Source organism: Centruroides vittatus, unplaced genomic scaffold (assembly GCF_030686945.1).
Source record: "Centruroides vittatus isolate TY-2023 unplaced genomic scaffold, ASM3068694v2 contig_941, whole genome shotgun sequence".
NCBI classification, from domain to species: Eukaryota; Metazoa; Arthropoda; class Arachnida; order Scorpiones; family Buthidae; genus Centruroides; species Centruroides vittatus.
The window spans coordinates 2,104,577-2,122,311 of record NW_027122625.1 but is presented as its reverse complement, the minus strand read 5'-3'; the positions used below and the strand labels follow the sequence as shown (position 1 = coordinate 2,122,311).

Below are 17,735 nucleotides of genomic sequence, written 5' to 3'. Positions count from 1 at the left end.
TTTGACCAATAGGAAAACGCCAATACCGTATAACTGGGCGGAGTGAAGCGGTGTTTAGCGACGGTCTTGCTATGACAGAATATGCTGTAGTACGATGGCCCACCAGACAGGAAGTAACATTGTAAAAGGTTCAGGCGAACCTGCTAATTATTCTATCCCTACAGAAACGGGAAGCATACAGAAAATGACAGATTTACTATCAGGAAAGAATTTAACTTTCTCTCCGGAACAGGTGGCCTGCGTATGTGAAGCACTTCAACAAGCCGGTAATATAGATAGGCTGGCACGATTTTTGTGGTCTCTACCACCCAGCGAACATTTAAGGGGTAACCAGTCTGTATTAAGAGCTCAAGCGGCTGTGGCTTTCCATCGTGGGAATTATAAAGAACTGTATGCCATATTGGAGAGCCACAATTTCGAGCCACAGTATCATACAGAATTACAGCAAATGTGGTACAAGGCACATTATAGGGAAGCCGAAAAAATCCGCGGTCGACCACTGGGTGCTGTCGATAAATACAGGCTGAGGCGTAAGTATCCTTTGCCTAAGACTATATGGGATGGAGAAGAGACTGTGTACTGTTTCAAGGAAAAATCTAGAATTGCTCTTAAAGAATGCTACAAACAGAATCGTTATCCGACACCCGATGAGAAACGTAATTTGGCATCAAAAACTGGATTGACTCTAACACAAGTCAGCAACTGGTTTAAAAACAGAAGACAGAGGGATAGAACTCCCCACCATAGAAGGTACGATATTTCATTAATACTTATCAGAAATATCCCTACAACTTTATAGACTATATCCTTAATTCAATTTTAAGGTATTTAATTAAGTTTACAGATGCATTAATGTCGTTAAATTGAACAGAATGTGTACAGTATACAACACAGGAGTTAGCTTTTAGAATTCTTTCAGCAAGGCTGCAGAAAATAGGTAAACTGCCTAAAATTAATAAATTACATTAGGATTTTAATTGTTTTTTGCATAAAATAGGCGTGTGTTGTATATAAATCCAAGCAGAACAAGACCATGAGTTAGATGAGGGTGAGGAAATCTAGGAAGCTAAGCCTAAAAAATTCTCACATTTTAGCATTTAATCTTCAGCTAGAAACTAAAATATTAAGTTTATTTTACATTTACGTAATTAATAAAATATATAAAATAAGAATAGTTTATATATAGATATTAATAAAGAATTAATATTAAAATTGAATAGGCAAATCTATAACATTTAAAGATCTAAATTTTTAAAAATTTACCGGTAATTTTATGATTTAAAACTTATAAGAAATATATATATATATATATATATATATAATTTCTTATATTTTTTAAAAAATGGGATAATGTTGTAAGCATTATCATAAAACCAATCTCCTGTATTATTGTTATTTATTGAGTTAAAATATCGTAGATAAAGTATCAAAATTATTAATTTTATTAAATAAATGCCCATCATAACCGTTTAAATTATGCCTCATGACACTTAATGCTATCTTGCTGGAAAAACTGCCAGTGATTTGATTTAAAAAATGATTTAATATTAAATAAAAGCCATTAAAATAAACAATATTAAATCAAAATTTCATATTATATTAATAAAAAATATGTTAGGATCATAAATTTTGATTAATAGCAGCTTTAAATGCTTATGCAATGCAATTTTTATTGTAATTGATGCTTGTGCTTGCAGCCTATTACTGTATTTTCTTGCGTATAATTTAATAAATTCAGAAAAACGCTTTAAGAATAATTCGTTATATCACTTCTCAATTAAAAATTAATCTTAAAAATGAATTAAGTCTCCTCTTCTCCTGCCTTTTTAGCACTTATTCCTAGCAACTAAAAGCATATTTTAATGTTGTATACATGTATAGCACGTAAAACAATGTAAATACGTAAAGTATTGTATTTATTTCCTAGTCACAATTGTAAAATTATAGCAATATAAACTGTTTAGCCGCGTGTTGAATTTTTCATTAATTAACATAATATATGTATCTTGAAGTAATATAAGTATCAAATTTGTATGCATATATTATGAAAACAATATATCTTTATATACAATGGTTAAAGTGATTTTATTATGTAAGCAGATAAGATTTGTAACAACAAACATCGCAGATCAACCTACAAACAGTTACATCACTTTTGCCCATAATTACTGATGATGAGAGGAAGGTCAGCATTATCCACACTAAAAAATCTTACAATTGCAAACCCCTTGTCGCTTCCCACGTGCTAGTCACGAGTATCGGGAGTTTGTCTGTCTAGATCACCGTCACTTCATATTACACACGTGACTGAAGATGTAAAGGTGGTTCCTTCATGTGTAAGAGCACCCAGCTGAAATGAAAGTAGCCTACCGTCTGTCCAAACGAACTCGACATGTGTCGTCTGATACAGATAATTAAAGCCAACTATAATGGCCCATTTACCTAAAATCCGTCCTAGGAAAGTCTAATAAATCGTTTCCTACGCTAAATTTTTAATAGGACCGATAACTTCGAAGATGATGATGTACAGAAAGTTGGAAAATTTTCCGAAGGTAGGCTTTGGCAGGAGTCCAAGAGACATTGACGTTTCTGACACAACACAAATGGCCCAGACGGATGTGGTACTCTTATCATTCGACTGGGCATGCGCATAAAACACTTGGTTTATCTCTAACCAAGACTTTCTCCTCGGCTAGTACCACTAGCATTTGTTTGCCGAAGTGTAAGTATTGTTGGTGTAAAAAGGAAAAAGTTCTATGAAAATGGATATTAAAGCGCCATTAAGAATGATTTGTTTGCGAAGATATTAATGCCTTAAAAAAATGATACATCACAGACTTAACTGCTCAAGGCCTTTTGAAATTCGTGGTATCGATGCGGAAGTAGTCTATGTAACTGCAAATACATAGTGGATTGATTAGTCCAGTAAAAAACGATTGGAAGATGATGTATACGAATTTCACTTGTTTAGTCCTTAATTACTGCTTCTAGGCTACATTTTTTAGCCAGTTTGAAGTACAGTCATGAATTTAATAACGTTAAAACTATGCGAAACAGCTCGATGCTCTTCACAAACGAAGAACAGTTTGAAGTGATTTGCCACACACGAAGCTGAGAACGAATTTTTTATCGTTAAGAAGGAATGAAAAAAAAACAACATTTTCATATCAATACACCAATATTAAAAGCCTCGTGTTTATAATTCTGTTAAAATCCTCACATATTCTTTCCTATACTTATCCGAAAGTCGGGAGATAAATCTTTGTGAAGTTTAACTTGGCCACTACATATCTGTATACTATTAAATGACATTCTTAGAATTAAAAATATATATATGCCAATAAAATCGTTGTAATTACACGAGTCCACGTGTTTTAGTCAATGGTCGCACGTGGTCGTGTACAGAAAAGCTTTTCCTCTCCTAAAAAGAAAATACCAGGCGTTCCAACTCCGTGAAATGTCCCACCTCCACCAGAGAAGGCAAGATGAATGGGACCATTTCCTTCTGGGGTTCCTACGCGACTTTCTTCAACCACTAAAGTTAATTAGTAACATATGCTCGTATATTTTCCCCTTACAGGTTGGAGACTATTGTCAACTGTTACTTGTTTAAAGTGTCTTTCAATTAAGTAACAGTTAAAAGTCGGCGATATAACTGCAAACGATGCTGGTGGATGGCAACTTTCAAGGAATTTTAACCTGTAATTAACTTTATAAAACGTTTTCTTCTTCTGTAAATATCCGGATGTGATTACATCTATTGTGTAAATTTATACAAACAGATAAGAATAATGTAGTTTTTAGCAGATTAAAAGTGTTTACAACAACTAAAAGACGTGGTTCAAGTGGTAGAGACGGGAGAGCTTAAAGAATTTACTAATGATATTGCTTCCAAAATAAGTTGAATCTGTTGTAAATGGACACTGTTACTAGTCAGGCGAGAAAGTAAATTAAATTGCCGAAAAAATTGCCTAAATTTTTAAAATATTATTATTTCTGGCTCCATAAGAAGAAATTGTTATGTAAATAATTCTAAACTGGAGCTGATAATCTATTATATTTTGCATTTTCCTTGTATAAAATTAACTTAGAATCACGTCTATACCTAAATTAATTGTGTTAAAAGGTGTATTAAAACGTTATTTTCTTTCCTGCAAAAATATCTGTAAAATTTATTTTTTTTTTCGCATATAGAAAAGATATTCTATTGAATTGACTGATTTACAAGTAACTTCTCCTGTAGCCTTTTGTTTAAGAAATTTATAGGTCAGCTCGTCTGAGTATAGAAGTTTTTATATATATATATTTATGTTTTTCTTGAACAAACAGCTCATTAGAGCTTTTAAAATTTCATAATATTATATTCAGGCCCTAATAAAGAAATTTATAAGAAAGTTCATCATAACTTGGGAGTCTAAAAGTCGAAAATCTAAGACGAATACATTAAAATTATAATTATTAATTTGAATAAATTTTATATAAAAATACAACTAATTATATAGTTTTTAACTAAGAATTCTTCTAATTAATAAATTTTCTAAATTTCTTTACTTAATTTTAATTAAATTTACAAATAGGGCCCTCGAGAGGAATTTTTCTCAAGGCCCATAGTGATTCCAACCCCTATAAAAAAAAGCGTTATCTTTACTAACAGAAAATAAGGCTACTTTTTACTAGTAAAGGAATATTGTATACATTTTATTTGTTTAAAAAACAAAAGGATGAAGGGCCCTGCTCCGTTCCCTGGACCCATACAAGCTCCTGACAGACCTGATTAAAAGATACGGTACAATGTTTAAGTGTGTTAGGCTACGAGGGGCCATGCACTAATGTCAATTAAGATCCTAGTCTGATGATACGAAGGACAGCGAGGATGAAAAAGTAAAGAGCTTTTAAATTTTAAATTCAATTTTAAAAAAAAGAAGAATTAAGTTATATCAGTCAAACCTTTTTAATAAAGCCCTAAGCAGTGAGCCTTTCATAACCTTTAACCATTTATAACCATTAATAACCTTTTTAAAACTATAAAACAAATGCTCTTTAATAAATTTATTATTGTATTTTTATATAAATTAAGAAATAATATATTTAAATATTATACCTATTTAAGTTTATTTACTGATTTTATTTTAATAATGAGTCTATACATTTTAAATGAATGACATTATATAGCCTATAAAACTGTATTTTTTCATAATTAAGCCTTATAAATTATTATTTAATTATTTTATAATCTAAATTTAATATAAACTTTAAAAAAATTTATAGAAATAATTGAATAATTAGAATTTATTCTAAATAGTAAAACTCTAAGCTTTAACTTACGTCTTTATTATTATTTATAAGTTAAGGTAATTAATTATAATTTATTTAATAATAATAAATTAATAACATAAAAATTAATTTAAAATAATAATAATAAACAATATTACTGGCGCTATACCGAAATATTAGGCTAATTTTAAGAAGTGTAATTACAGTAATTATGTTTCTTTTTTCATATTTTATTAATTTTAAACTTCAAAGAAAAAATATTAAATAATTTTTTAAGTTTTTAATATAAATTTTAAAGAAGAATTAAGCATTAAATTCCCTCGAATAACTTAAATTCGTGTATTTTTTCTATTATAGAATAGTGAAGCTTAGAGGGAGAGACTTCATCTTTATATGTTTAAAAACCTGAATAAATAATAATATTATCAACTTATTATTATTCCTTTTGTTTTCTAGACGAATTTCTGCCTCAAAAGAATCATTAATTCCAATTATTTTTTCCATATCTCTACGGATTTTCTTGCATATATTTCAAGAAAATAATGAATTGATTTTCCTACTTACTTCAAATTGGGCTCAGTTTTATATGATTCGTACTGATAATTGAGTATTTGTTGTATATTTTTATAATTAAAATTGTCTTTATTCTTTAATTATCTTTTTAAAAATTTAATTGTAATTAAAAATACTGTTTTTAATTTTTTTATTCATTTTATATCTTAATTCTTGCAAGTTGTTGTATTGAATTGTCTGAGCGATACTCCGCTAACTAAGCTAAAATTTATTTATTTTTATGTCATTTTTAAAGATAAACATCGAAAAATATTTAATAAAACTTGTAAAAAAGGCATATTTAATCTATTAAAAAAAAATAGCCTAAAATTCTCTTTGATAACTTAGTTTCTTTAGTGAGTTCTATAATTTAAACATACACAATACACAAGTCTAATTTTTGTAAATTAAGTAAGTTATAAGCTTATAATTTCTATTTGGAGATTCATAATCTATAAGTTTAATATAGAACATTAATAAGCTACAATTTTTATAGAAATGATACAAAAATCTCATAGGCCTGCGCTTTATAATTGCATAAAGATTCCCAAATATCCATATCATATCTAGGATTTTGAGAACATGTGTGTCTCTCAAGGCAGATTCTGTGGACCAAGGCACTTATCCCCGTCATTTTTTAGAATGTTACACAATTAACTTAGAATTACGTTAGTTACCTGATATTACCAACTGTTTGCTTTGGTATCTGCAACACCATAAGCATCCCGATATATACGTTCCTGCCAAGTAGAGATAGGGTTTATAGGTTGTATTTAAATTTATATATTATTAAATATTCTCTAGGTTTGATTAAAACGAATATTACAAAGTCCGAAATAAACATCGAACTTTTTAAAATCTATATATATTTTAAACAACCGGTCAATGAATTGTGTACTTAGTTAGTAAAATGATAGGCTTGTTTGGATAATTTGACAATAACCCAACGCTATCTATTGTAATTGGAATTTGTACTCAAGGCTAATACAGATTCTGTACTTCTACTGCTTGTTGTCCAGTCAGAGTTAATGTATTTATATTAAAAAACTAATTTCGTTTGTCTTATATTTAATTTTATAACTTTTTAAACTTTATAATAGATTTAAATCTCTTGTACAGAAAAATAAATATTTTATATATATATATTTTTTTTTTTACATAGTTATTACCTCGCTATAACGTTAGGTTAAGTTCGGGTTAATTTTTTTTTTTTTTTTATTAATTTAATTAAAAATATTCTTGAACGAATTTAACATTGATTTAAATTATAGTTTAATTTTAAAAATTTTAATTGTATTTCGTGTGTAGTGTGGGCGTATTTGCAGAATGATCAGCACAAAACCGATTTGTATATATCGAACAGTCGTTAATACGACATAGATAATTGCTTTTTTGAAGTTTGTAGATCATGTGTAACAATAAATTTCTGGAGTGAATTGATTTTATAACGTGTTCGCACCAGAATTTATCGTGTGATGGACTGGCAATCGTGAAAAATATACATTTGTTTACCTGGAAACTTTGTTTATATTTTCGCTTCGAAACATAAAAATTTGAAGGTTATTGTTATTATTACAACAATCTACTTTATTTTCCAATTAATAAATAATATAAAATATAATATTTAAACCTTTATAGATAAAATTTAAAGCATTAAATTAAAGGAAACGATATAAAAATACATTTTTAAAAAAGTAAATATTATGTAACATTCGCGTTTGTTTTTAATCTAACTTAAAATAAATAATCGCCGAATTGTTTATACTGAATTGTTTATAATTCTCAGCTCTGTTTATATATATCTATATATATTATTGTAAGCAATATTTTTGTAATAATTTTTGATTTTATTTCAATTGTTTTCCGTGGAGAGAATTCGTTAAAGAACGGGACGATAATTAGGAATTTCGATCTCGTTACAGCGATCCAATATTGGGTTCGAGACCGAGTCCACCCCAACTTTGCCCGGGAACACCTCAACCACCTCAGAGAACCTCACCCACCATGTGTAGCCATTACAACGACGATTTAACAGCACTAACATACGGCCAGAAGAGTACTTTGGACGAAACGGGGATGCCTGTTATGACAATGGTTAAAGCAGAACCAAATATGTACACGTCTGGATTGTTGTATTCGACTTGTACACCGACGTTCGATCACACGAGTCTTCAACACTTACAAACAGCAGGGAGTCGCACGTAGTAGTGTCGATTCGTGGAAATTCCACCCCCCTCACACACGAACATCTAGTCTTTAAGAATACAAAATGCTATTCTTCATATGATGGAATATATGTGGTTGGTATTTGATGATATATATATATATATAATTATATATATATATACATATATATATTTTTTTGTTTTTGTTTTTTCCACTTTTATCCTTCGGTATCATCATTTTCGATGGTAGAAATGGCCAGATTTATCCATTTTTAACTGGAAAATTATAAGTATTTCTGTTTTTTCTGAAGACGTCTTCAGGATGTAAATGATTAGGAAAATAAATATTTCATTAAAATTAATTAATTTTGTGAAATATTTAAACACGTTGTACTGTACAGTACGAGAAGTCGTCGCAATCGCGAACAAATAATACACGCTGGATAAGTCGAGGAACCGCATGATTTGGGGGCAAATCAGTTAAATATTTATTGAAAAATCACACGATTTGAGGTAAATCAGTTAACTATTCTTCTATAAAAATTTATTAATTAAATTCGTATAGAACTCTAAATTAAATTAATTTTCTCCAGAAAGATTCGGTGTTTTTACCAGATAAATATACAAAAAAAAATAATAATAATAATAAAAATAATAATAATTTAACGTATAAAATTCTTAAATATTATTTTACATAACTGCATAAATAAGAAAACAATACGAAAATAACGGAAAGAATAGTTTATACATTTAATCTATCAATAAAACTGTATTTAAACTGATATCTCTTACATACAGTAAATAAGATTTATCTACAAAATTTATTTATTTTCTCTCTCTCCATCAGATCAAACTTAAACCGCTTTTGATATATTACCCGTTTATTACATGCCGAGTTTAAACAGATTCTCGAATGTTATTCATAAATTTTCCTTTATGGAAATGGCCTAATGATTCAACCTTTAAATATCAACATCGTTACAGACTATACCTAAGCAAACTACTTGTATTTATTATTATAGAGCAATATTAACTTGTTTAATACGTTAAAGGTTACCGGGTTCATACTACAAAAGTGCAATTTCAGCAAAACAAACCGAAAAATTGTAACACTATCACCGATTTATCGCGGAAACTTTATCGAAAAAATTGATAAAAATGGCGACACAAACCTTAACTTTCGAAATTATTTTTCGCTGATTATTTATTAATTTAAATTAAAAACGTCGTGTTTAAATTCGAAAATAAACTTATCAAGTTTTTATATCTTTTAAGCATTTTTTTTTTTTTTTTTTTTTTTAGTAATTACACGAATGTTTTAATTGTAAAACTAAACAAACTAACGTTAAATAAGTGGAATATTTTTCGTTTTTTCTGCAAGAAATAAAAGAAAAAACCTTATCTAAATGCTGTAAATTTTATTTTTCATACATTTTAACGTTAAAGGACGTTTAAATTTTACAATTTAACGTAGAAAATAGCGATTTTTTTCTTAATACAACAGCTTGATATCCCCATAGAAACACCAAGTTAATACATCTAAAAAGTTTATTTTATCCATTAATAATACAATAATAATATACATATATTTTTACTGTAGACGATATAAAAAAGTTTGTTTTGTATAGCATTTCCACATACCACTTAAAACACTCATCCTTGACTGGGATGTAAACAAACAACACTTATTACATAAACACACAGTAATGGCCGACTGTTTGGTATGTGGTGTCGCCACTTGCACCGTTTAATGTGTTAGTCTTTCTCCATTTATATCATGCAGATAAACAATTGCTAGTATCATATTACAAGTGCATAGAGATTACAGGAAATACCATAGGTAGACAATTTTAATGTCTGACAATATGCTATCTATTATCAAGTTATTTATAAAATTAATGGATATTTTATGAATTATAATTCGAAACGGTTTATAAAATATAATTTTAACGATGTTTTTTATAGTATTTTTCCAGATATAAAATTATATTTTGTGTTTATTATCCCCTCTTCCCCTCTTCTAAGTTTCGACTTCTCACGTTAAAAATTCGACTGTAGCATTTTTAAATGGCTAATATAAACCGTTTAATTATTATCTGTTTAATTTAATGTATATTAAACAATAATAATATAATTTTAAAAATTTTATTTAATTATTTTAACGTGTTACACAAACATTTTTTCTTTTCTTTTCTTATTTTTTCTAAGATCCATTTTAGTATTCACGAAAAACTTAATAATGAAATTTAATAGCCTTGTTTGCTAATTATTACAGACTTTACTAATTGTGTAACTTCTTAAGTTTTTAATTGTTCAAAGCAGTTTGCTTCAAGAATTTTCCTTAATTATAAGAAGAATTTTTTTTCTTTATATCCCATCTATCGATGCTTGCTTAGCTTGCAAGAAGTGTACTGTACTGTACGTCCTGTTTTCAAAGTATAAAACTATATTTATATTAATTATACCGAAAAAAATATAAAATTTTGAAGGTTTATAGCTGATCCGGACGAGTTTTTTGATTAAAAAAAATAGATCGCATCCCCAGGGATCAGAATCTCCACGTGTTCACTTGGAAGAAAAGTATGATCATCCCATCTTCTATAAAGCAAATCCCTAAGGTTGCAAGGTTTTTTCCATATTATTTTTACTTTTTTTAGCTCACCTAAAGCTCATTATTGTTTTCTTTAATTAAATATCGTTATCAATTTATTATACGCACGAAAATTCGTTTGATTTCTCTATCACGTGTCTGACCTTAAAGTTCTGTTAAATAAATTAAAATTAAGAAAAAAAAAATCACTGTTGGAATAAAAATCGAATTTCCTATAAATTTTAATACAAAGTTAGATATTTTTATGCGGTTTTACGGATGAAATTCTCTTTATTCGTTATACTTTCCTTGGGGGATTCGTTTCGTCTTCGTTAAAATCAACCTCCAATCGCGTGTTATGGGACTTTTAAAACCACTCTTAATTATTTTAAAGAGTACACGTAATCATTTTCCCCTAATTAGATGTATTTTTTAATGGATTTACATAAGTCACAGGCAATCAAAAATCGTTTGAATTGCGGAAACAGATTCATTAGTAAAAACATTAAAAAAATTCGCCATAGGCTCATAACAGTTTTCAGTTATTTAATTCCATTAAAATAACGGGGGTAAAATTTTAAAAAACACGCGCAGAAATCTTAAAAAACTCGTTTTAATACGATAAAATAATAAACAGTAATCGGAGAATATTTTCTTATAACCTACATTTTAAAATTATTAATTTCGTACTTTACAACCGCCAAATCGTGATAGTTCTTTAAATTTTCTCTTTCTTCCTCTTCCTCTTCTTTTTTAAAATCTAAATACAATGGTTTAGAAATTAATATTTGTATTTAGGTTTTTAAAAAAGAGGAAGAGGAGGAAGAAAATTTAAAGTATTAAGAAGATGGGTTTATAATTCCTCTTCTTCTTCTTCTTCCTCCTCTTCTTTTTTTAAATCTAAATAAATATTAATTTCTAAACCCATCGTCTTAAGTCTTTATCAATAATTCTTTAAATTTTCTTCCTCCTCTTCTTCCTCATATTTATTTTTTATTTTTATTTTTTTTTATCTAAATACAAATATTAATTTTTAAACCCATAATTTAGAAAAAGTCAGCCAAGTTTTCTTTGATCATTTGCTTCATATTGGATAATCTTTCATCTATCATTGGCAAGCAAATTATAATTTTCTTCCCCTATAAACTTGGGTTTCAACTAATTGCCTTTTGTCATGATTAATGAAGTGAGTGAGTTGTCAAAAGTTCTTAATCACTATTCACATCATTACTGTCATGATGTCAGTCGAATCGTTTGTCATTACTCAGCATTGTTTTAACAATCATAATTCAATCGATCAGTAATTTTCTTAAATAACACTTTCTTCTTTTATAATAATAACTGTAAATTTAAGTTTTCAACCTTTTTCTTTAATTTTACAATCTATTTTCTCCGTAAACTTGAGAAGTTTTCAGCGGATAATCATTTTGATGAACTGCAATCTTATTCTTGTTGTTTAGAAGGTGTAAAGATTTTTATTTTTTATTTTTATTTTTATTTTTTCCTTATTGTGTGTGTGTTCTAGTATTAAACTATTCTATTGATCCCTTTCTAAAGTATCTTATTAGTTTTATTTATAGAATTTTAGAGATATAAATGAAAGTCAATGGATTTTTTTTCTTAAACTTATACGATTATAGTAACTTTTTTTTTATTAATTATTTATCGATTCTGATAGTATATTTCTGTAGTTCTATATATATATATATATATATATATTTTACTGTTGTTTTTATAAGAAATGCTTGAATTTAAACACTTTTTAAAGTTTTAAGAAAAGTTTTAAAATATATTTAATATAAACAAAATTTCTAGATTTACCAGGAAAATTTTAAAATCGTAACTTTACTGCTATATCAGACATACATCTGTTCTATAATGGTAGACTTTATATAAATATTAAACAGTTCTAACTGCATTAAGAGCAAAAGTATTTATTATCTATATATACAGTACAAAATGGAATGTTTGTCTGTCAGACTGTCCACTGTACAGTTCTAAACTCTTCAACCGATTTGCACCAAATTTTTTGTAGTTATTCTCTAGGACCACGTGGAAAATATAAGCTACCACGAAACCTGAGGACCCATCTCTTCCCTGACTTTATTCCCTATTAACTCCTAAACCCTTTGGCCAATCCATGCGAAATATTTCATGGTTACTCTCTAGGACTACGTGAAAAATATACGCTGCTACTTTTCCTGTACACTACCTCTTCCCCGATTTCACCCCTCGAACAAATTACTTTATCGCAAGTTGGACGTATAACGTGTTCTAATTTACACAGATTAAAAATGAATTATAGTTTATTTAAATATGTATAATTGGAACACAAACGGGTACTATCTGTAAGTATTTTCTCCTATATTTTTATTTACATTAATTAGTAAATTATTTGAAAAAGATTTTATCACTTTTCCTTAACAGTTTTTCGTAGAAGAGGATGGAAATTATGCTTTCCAGTAAAGGTATTTTTAACTATAATTATATAAAAAAAATTATAGAATCTTAAATATTTTTATATTAAGTATTTAGAGATCAAATCGAATAAAATTTAAGAGAAAAAAAATCATGATTTGTTGAGGTTATACATAGACCTTACGCATGATTTTACTCCTTTTTATAACATCTTCCTTCTACTTCCATTCTACCTTTCCACACATTTTTATACGAAAAAATAAATTGTTGTAGTTTAATTCTTAAGATCTTAATATTTTTACCCGAAAAAGAAAATTAATTTAATATAATAAGTAATCAAATTTTTTCATATTTCTGTATGAAGGTCGGGATTTTTGATAAAGAAAATCTCATCTTTCATTCCTGATATATGTAAAAATAAATCGTGGAAGAGCAAAGTAATAGAAATTACTAGTAAAAAACGTTTCGTGAGAACATAAAAAAGGGAGAATATGATAAAAAATTTTTTTAAAATTAAGAGAAAAAATAATAATTGATTTTTAAATTGAATATATTAAGGAAAGATTAATTGGTTAAAAATTTTTCTCGTCGATTTATTTTAAAAAATGCGTGTTGAAAGAAGCACATAAAATAAATTAATTTCTTAATTTTAAGTAAAAATATTTATTTATTTATTATTCAGTTAGATTTATTTTTCCATTTATTCACTTCTACACAGCATTATTATTAATATTCGTGTGTTTTGGAACTGTCGAGTACGGGTAAAGTAGGATTAAATTTCGTTTTAGGCCTACTTGACAACAGTAGAGAGTAAAACAATACGAATTTTATTAAAAATTTGGATTAATTTGTGAGAATTTACCATAGAAAGAGAATTTCTCGACAAAATAAGTACAGTATTTATGGTAGACGAAAACCGCTCGAAAACTGGTAGAAAATGAAATATGGAGATGCCATAGACATGTGTTTAGCGGATTTCTATCATTTTTTAAAATTAATTAATGAAAAAAAAAATCACGTAAAATGCGATTCTAATGCGCTAAAACACGATCTTAAAATAACGTAACAGTCTTCATGAATGGCTGCGACTTAGTTTCAATGCCTCAAAGAATTTCTTTTATATTTATTAGAATCTATAAATGTTTTAAATATGAAATTTCGAATAACTTACAGTTTAAATAATTAGCCAATAAAGAAACGTTGAAATGGTGCATTGAATATACGCTGTACTCGTGGTTGGACTCACACTTGTTGTGGCCCTAAACAATAACACATAACAGGCCCTCACCTCTACTAAATTATGATACGTGTATAAATGTGAGGCCTTAAGCTATAGGTTCGTAAGGCTAGGCCCAAAATTGCAGCTTGTTTAGATTACGTGCAAATTCGTTTGCTTGTTGTGATACTTGATCTTTGCTGTGTTGATGCGCTCGCTTACTATCATTTAAGTAATTTTTACGTAATAAATAAATGCAAAAACATCCAGCCAAATAGAATTTAATACCTCATAACATATACCTATATAAAATTATATTATTAAAACATTTATGAATTGTTATTTTGCAAGTACGACTTGTGCCAATATCTTTAGGATGCTTGCTTTAGTACAAATATAACTATAAATAAATTTTATTAATTTAGGAAAATATAACGAAAAAGTCACTCGTAAATTCTGCGATTTTTATAATTTTTAAGATAAATTAGATTCTAAAAAAATATTTTAATACTGGTTTCCACAATTTGGTGACCGTAAGGATGAATATTAACAATTATATTTAAGTTATCTTTAAGTATATATAAAGGTCAAAGATGTATATATGTTAGGTAAAGAGCTTTATACCGTTCAACGTATTCGCACCAAATTAGGAATGAATATTCTTCCCACCCCAGTCACCCCTAAAGCCCACCCCTTTTAATTTAAGTATGAGCAATTTTTTGCTATTCAGTTTCATTATTGTAAATACCGAGGTCAATAAATGTATTGTACAGTACATTTTAATTATTAAAACCATTGTTTTTATCACTTCTCCGAGCGCAACACCCACATAAGCACGCATACGCAGCTAGTTATTTATAAGCCATAAAACAATTTAATATTAATAACAAATAAATTAATTGAATAATTAGTCTAAGCAATGTCTGTAGAACTTTAAAAATTCTTCTGGACAATTGTACTGTACTGTACTATATTTCTACTAAGTTATAAACAAAAATGATTTTTTACTTGTGTACAGTCAGTACGAGTTTAATTAATCCGAAACAAGTATTTTAACAAGTGTAACTGCAGTATTGTTCGATACAAACGTATCGACTCATTATACCATTTAATGCATATTAAACAGCACATTATAGGCATATAAGTGTGCTTACGATTCGGTTTCACGTAGTCTAGTTCACGTTCGACCATTTTAAAACAAAATCATAATAAATTAATGTTTAACAAGTATAAGGTTACACCGTCGACCCTACCTAGTTTGTTTATTAGAACACATAAACAAACTTCCTTTAGTTTCAAGTCATTGAGATAATTACGAGCTATCTCCATTGATATCTCGATTGATAAGGGATAAATCTTATTTAAAAAATGCATATATATATAATTATTTCGAATAACTTTTCTCTTAATAATCAAACAAAGCTCTTCTATACATAATAGGCCTACTATATATAACTTAGTTGCAAGTATTGGGAACGTATAAGCGTCTGTGAAACGGCATATGGTAGTTGATTTTTTATAGACAGTAAAATTTAATAGGCATTAATCATTCATCCGATAACAAGCCCCTTTGGGGGCAAATATTTGGCTCGTGCAGTCCGAGTTGCACGTGATCGAGACGTAGTAAAATAACTAATTCATCACTGAGGGACAACATATTATGTTCTTTCTCCATCATTATTAAATGTCCAGGTAGGGTAGGAGGCTTTGAAAGCGAATAATCTGTGGTCTAACAGGCGTTCCGTCCTCGGGGATATAACAACCTGACTCCTGTAGTTGATATAACGAACCAATTTTAGTTCGTAAATGGTCAACGGTAAATTATTGGTCCTTGTATACATTATTATCTTTCTGTAGATAATACTCGCAGAGATTTCACATTATTCAAACGAATAGTAAATATTCAAATATTCCACGAAATACTTGCTTTGTTTATTTTTAAGTAATTACTATAATTACTACTATTTTTTTTTTCGTTCCTTATTATCACTTTAAAAAATCGCCGAGAGACTTTTAATGATGCTATTCGAATATTTTTATATTTAAATGATGTCATTAAAAGTATAATTTCTGTATTTTTTTTCCTTTATTTTTTACAGTTGAAATTTTTATAGATAAACAGATTTAAAAATTTTCTTCTTAAAAAAAATAAAAAATAAAAATAATAATACGATTTGTAATTCTTTTTCTTGTTTGATTTTTATTTATTTATTTATTTATTTATTGTGTAATTATAAACAAATTTTGACGTTTTAAATCTCAAATTATAGCTGCGAGAGATAAAAAATTTAAATGACAAATTTAAAATCGTTCGTTGCCTAATTGGTTTCTATTAAATACGCATCGAAAAAAAGAACCAATCAGCAGCGAATTTCTTTTAATATTTGTTTCCTTATCACACAATTGGTTCGAGTAATTGAACTATTTTAATAAATTAAATCGTCAAAATCACGTGATTGAAAAACACCAATCGGACGCGACACGAATTTTAAAATGAATTTACACTTTAAAAAATTTCAGATATTTATTATTTAAAAATAATTTAACACAATTCATAACTAAAATAATAAATTTATTTCATATATATATATATATATTTAAAAAATTTATATTATTAATATTATTATTATTATTATTTTCTTTTTCTTGCTTCTAAAGGGTCACGTGGTAATTCGATCCTTTTTCCCTTGTAAGAATGCAGCTACTTGCAAAAGAATTTTTCGAAAGTGCAGAAAACGAGAACGGTTGGAAAGAGAGAGAGATGGTGGCACAATTTGTACTAGACCATCGACAGGTTGGAAGTAGAGAAAATAACTAGGGGGAAAGCATTGAAGAGAGGAGGAGAAAAAGGCCTAGCCGTGTAACCGGAGACGTACGTCTGCAGCACGACTGATTACGAAGTTGTAACCTGAGCTGGTAATGACTGGAGGCCGCTGTAACCCGAACCGAGAACGATTTAATAACAGAGCAGTGCACGTTCGCTTTGTGATGGCAGTCAGGGTTTGGTGTGGACTAGGACGAACACTTTTCATCCTTTACCAGGTCCATATCTGAGATTTGGAACGGTTAAACCAGTCTAAAGCCATTCAGCGTTTAATAGAAAAGAATGATTGATAACAAGTAAAAAATTCACCGCTTTCTCTTACTCAAAAAAATACCCCCCCCCAATAAGCCCTTATGAGATACCAAATTAATAAAAATTGCTCTATATAACTCTTCAATTTCGAATTAATACTTTTTTATTTAAATTCTGTCATGAATAATTAATAGAATATTTATTTATAAAATAATAATGTTGTTTCAATAAATTTAATGCAAACTAAGTGAAAATTTAAATTATATAAAATCTAGAATATATATATATTTTTAAATTTAAAAATTATTTTTTTACTGGTTATAAAATTTTGACCTAGAAATCAATCATATATTTAGAAACATTTTAAAATTTTTTTCTTGCTAATAAAATTTTGATGATGATAAATATTATAAAATAAATCAAAATAAGCAATAATAGAATATT

The 17,735-nt window shown here is 28.1% G+C and overlaps 1 protein-coding gene and 1 long non-coding RNA gene across 2 annotated transcripts; both read left to right on the top strand.

Annotated features, from left to right (window-relative positions):
* The first annotated feature begins 48 nt into the window (after window positions 1-48).
* LOC136984926 (homeobox protein SIX6-like) lies at window positions 49-8,353 on the top strand. Its single transcript, XM_067282067.1, has 2 exons — window positions 49-750; window positions 7,749-8,353. Exons 1-2 carry the CDS (start codon window positions 95-97, stop codon window positions 8,029-8,031), a joined length of 939 nt encoding a protein of 312 aa, XP_067138168.1. The 5' UTR covers window positions 49-94; the 3' UTR covers window positions 8,032-8,353.
* Window positions 8,354-12,378: 4,025 nt separating this feature from the next.
* On the top strand, window positions 12,379-17,369 carry LOC136984994 (uncharacterized). Its single transcript, XR_010882269.1, has 2 exons — window positions 12,379-13,049; window positions 16,874-17,369. It is a non-coding gene; the product is annotated as an uncharacterized lncRNA (long non-coding RNA).
* The last annotated feature ends 366 nt before the right edge of the window (window positions 17,370-17,735 follow it).